General features: G+C 43.4%; 1 protein-coding gene across 5 annotated transcripts in view; it reads right to left on the bottom strand.

Moving 5' to 3' along the window:
• The window catches only part of ank2b (ankyrin 2b, neuronal), a gene marked incomplete in the record, with an annotated part of 125,750 nt that overhangs the window by 112,084 nt on the left and 11,163 nt on the right, over positions 1-2,503 (bottom strand). For all 5 annotated transcript variants that reach the window (XM_014017466.1, XM_014017467.1, XM_014017468.1 and 2 more), the window contains 1 exon segment: positions 1,366-1,467. In XM_014017466.1, coding sequence (XP_013872920.1) covers positions 1,366-1,467 — 102 coding nt within the window.

The following is a 2,503-nucleotide window of genomic DNA, read 5'->3' as shown; positions in this document are numbered from 1 at the left end:
AAAGTCATACTGTAATTTGTTGTGAGTTCATGCACTGTGTTGGTATTGTTCTTTGAGCAAGGTGATGCTCATGCACGGCTCATTTTATACACCAGTAAAAAAAACGTATCTTGCATTTTGAAAAAAAAAAAATCATATTTTATTTATCAATAAAAAGGGTTCAGTGAATGCACATACGAAACCGGTGGGTTCGGTGCCTCAAAAAAGGTTAAGATCCACTGTCCTAGACCAAGCCAGGGGACGTAACAAAACACACCCACAAAGTTCCACCCAATCACACGCTCCGAGCCGCAAGGTCCACATCTCATAGTTCTGACTGGGGGCAATGCACAAGACGGCTGCCACCGGGGGATAGSAGATGGAAGTCGTGCAATATTTTTTTCACTCAGCAGGGCGGAATAAGACGCGCAACTCGGAGTATAAACCAAGCTTATGCCTTCCAACTGCATTTGTGCAGGAAATACAAATTCTCTTGTTTACTCTGGTTACTAGCCTTTCGAAGCTTCATGTACAGAAACCTGTTCAAACACTGGAGCTTTAAGTATGTTCAGGTTGAATGTGACCCATGTTATGTTCAGGGTGAATGTGACCCATGTTATGTTCAGGGTGAATGTGACCCATGTAACATGCTACTGGCTACCTCTCCATGTCACGTGACCTTTGTTTAGAACTGTTGCTAGGACCAGACTGTTTCCATCCCATCAGGTTTCACTTCTCCTCCTCAGCTATGAGTGGAATGCTAATGAGCTCAGAGGAGACGAGATAATAACAGGGTCTAAATAAAGAATCTGTCAGATCAAACTCAGCTTCTGCCTGTCAGGAGCAGCTCTGTGAACAGTAGAAACAYAAACATGGTAGCAGCTAAACACTTAGTCAGGTTCAGCTGTTCCACATGGGATGTAAAGTTTACAGCGACACGGGGAGGCAAACACTCAACAGAATGTAAAAGCAGAGACACATCTAAAACCTGCAGGATAGTGGTCCAGGACCAGGATTGAGCCCCACTATGTAAACTAGTATTTAAAGCACTCATTATCCACAATAACCTGAACCCTACAGGTGAGCAGAGCTGTGATGAGAGGTGAACCACACCAGCTGGACTTCACAGTGCTGCTGTGTGGCCATGATGCTGAGATGAAACAAAACATGGGCACAAATAAAAACCAAACAGGTGCTGGCCTTCTTTGGGATTCAGGGCCTCAGTGGGTAAAAACCAAAACAAGAAATCAGACTTTGATGTGTGACCTCTGMCCTCCCTGAAGCTCTGTATGAACACTGAGAGTAAAACTGACAATGCATCGCTTTTTTATCTAAAAAACAACGATGTGTATGTATGTTATTCAGGTTGTTCTGTTCATCTCTTACCTGGTTACAGGTGCTGATGTCCACTCCTCCTTTCAGATATTCTAGAACCTTGTCGATGTTCCCGGCCCTTGCTGCTCGCAGAAAACTGGTGTTACTGTCCGACTGGAGGAGACACAAAACAAAACACATTTTTAAACTTTGTTCTGTTTTCACATGTGGGCACAACATTTGGTTTCTCTGCTCTGCCTGACTCCCTGTTTTCTTTAAAACTAGGAAGGACCATGTCTCTACAGGAACGATAAGAAATTTATGATTTTTTTTTCTTCTTCTTATGGAGCGAGGGCATGGGCTGAATGAAACACAAATGTTTAYTGCAGAATACTCATTCTGCAATAAACATAATAAATAAATCTGATGGAAAAACATGGACATGTCCCCTGTAGTAAAGGACATATGTCCTCTGTACTGAAAGACATGTGTCCTCTGAAGTGAAGGACATATGTCCTCTGCAGTGAAGGACATATGTCCTCTGCAGTGAAGGACATATGTCCTCTGTAGTGAAGGACATGTGTCCTCTGCAGTGAAGGACATGTGTCCTCTGCAGTGAAGGACATGTGTCCTCTGTAAAAAAAGGACATGTCTCTTGTAGTAAAGGACATATGTCCTCTGTAGTAAAGGACATATGTCCTCTGTAGTGAAGTACATATGTCCTCTGTAGTAAAGGACATATGTCCTCTGTAGTGGAAGACATTTCTCTTGTAGTAAAGGACATATGTCCCCTGTAGTAAAGGGCATGTCCTGTCTCAGTGTTTGGATGTTGGACAGGGTCCAGCAGCATGACTCAGCRTTTTCCTCCTTGTGTTTTGATGAACTCTTAATCCTGGCATCCAGTCAGATTGTCCTCAGCTCTGTGCTCATCCTGTGGAAAAACACTGAGGTCTTTTTGTTGTTTATTTATTTATTTATTTACTGCAGTTGAGCTGTCTTTACTTCCTGATCCTGATTTGTAAGAGATGTACAGCCGTTTTTTTTCCTGCTTCAACCCTGCCCCCGCAGAAAGCGGGGTATCAGGGGAAGGGGTCCAGCACTGACACCGCAGCATTGATGATGATGATGATGATGATGATGATGATGATGATGATGATGATGACCTCCCTCATTTGTCACTGCTGCTGTCTGACTGCAGCAGGACTGCACT

This window comes from Austrofundulus limnaeus, unplaced genomic scaffold (genome assembly GCF_001266775.1).
Source record: "Austrofundulus limnaeus strain Quisiro unplaced genomic scaffold, Austrofundulus_limnaeus-1.0 Scaffold169, whole genome shotgun sequence".
NCBI classification, from domain to species: Eukaryota; Metazoa; Chordata; class Actinopteri; order Cyprinodontiformes; family Rivulidae; genus Austrofundulus; species Austrofundulus limnaeus.
Note: the sequence above shows the minus strand (reverse complement) of the source record. Positions and strands in the feature narration are given on the sequence as shown.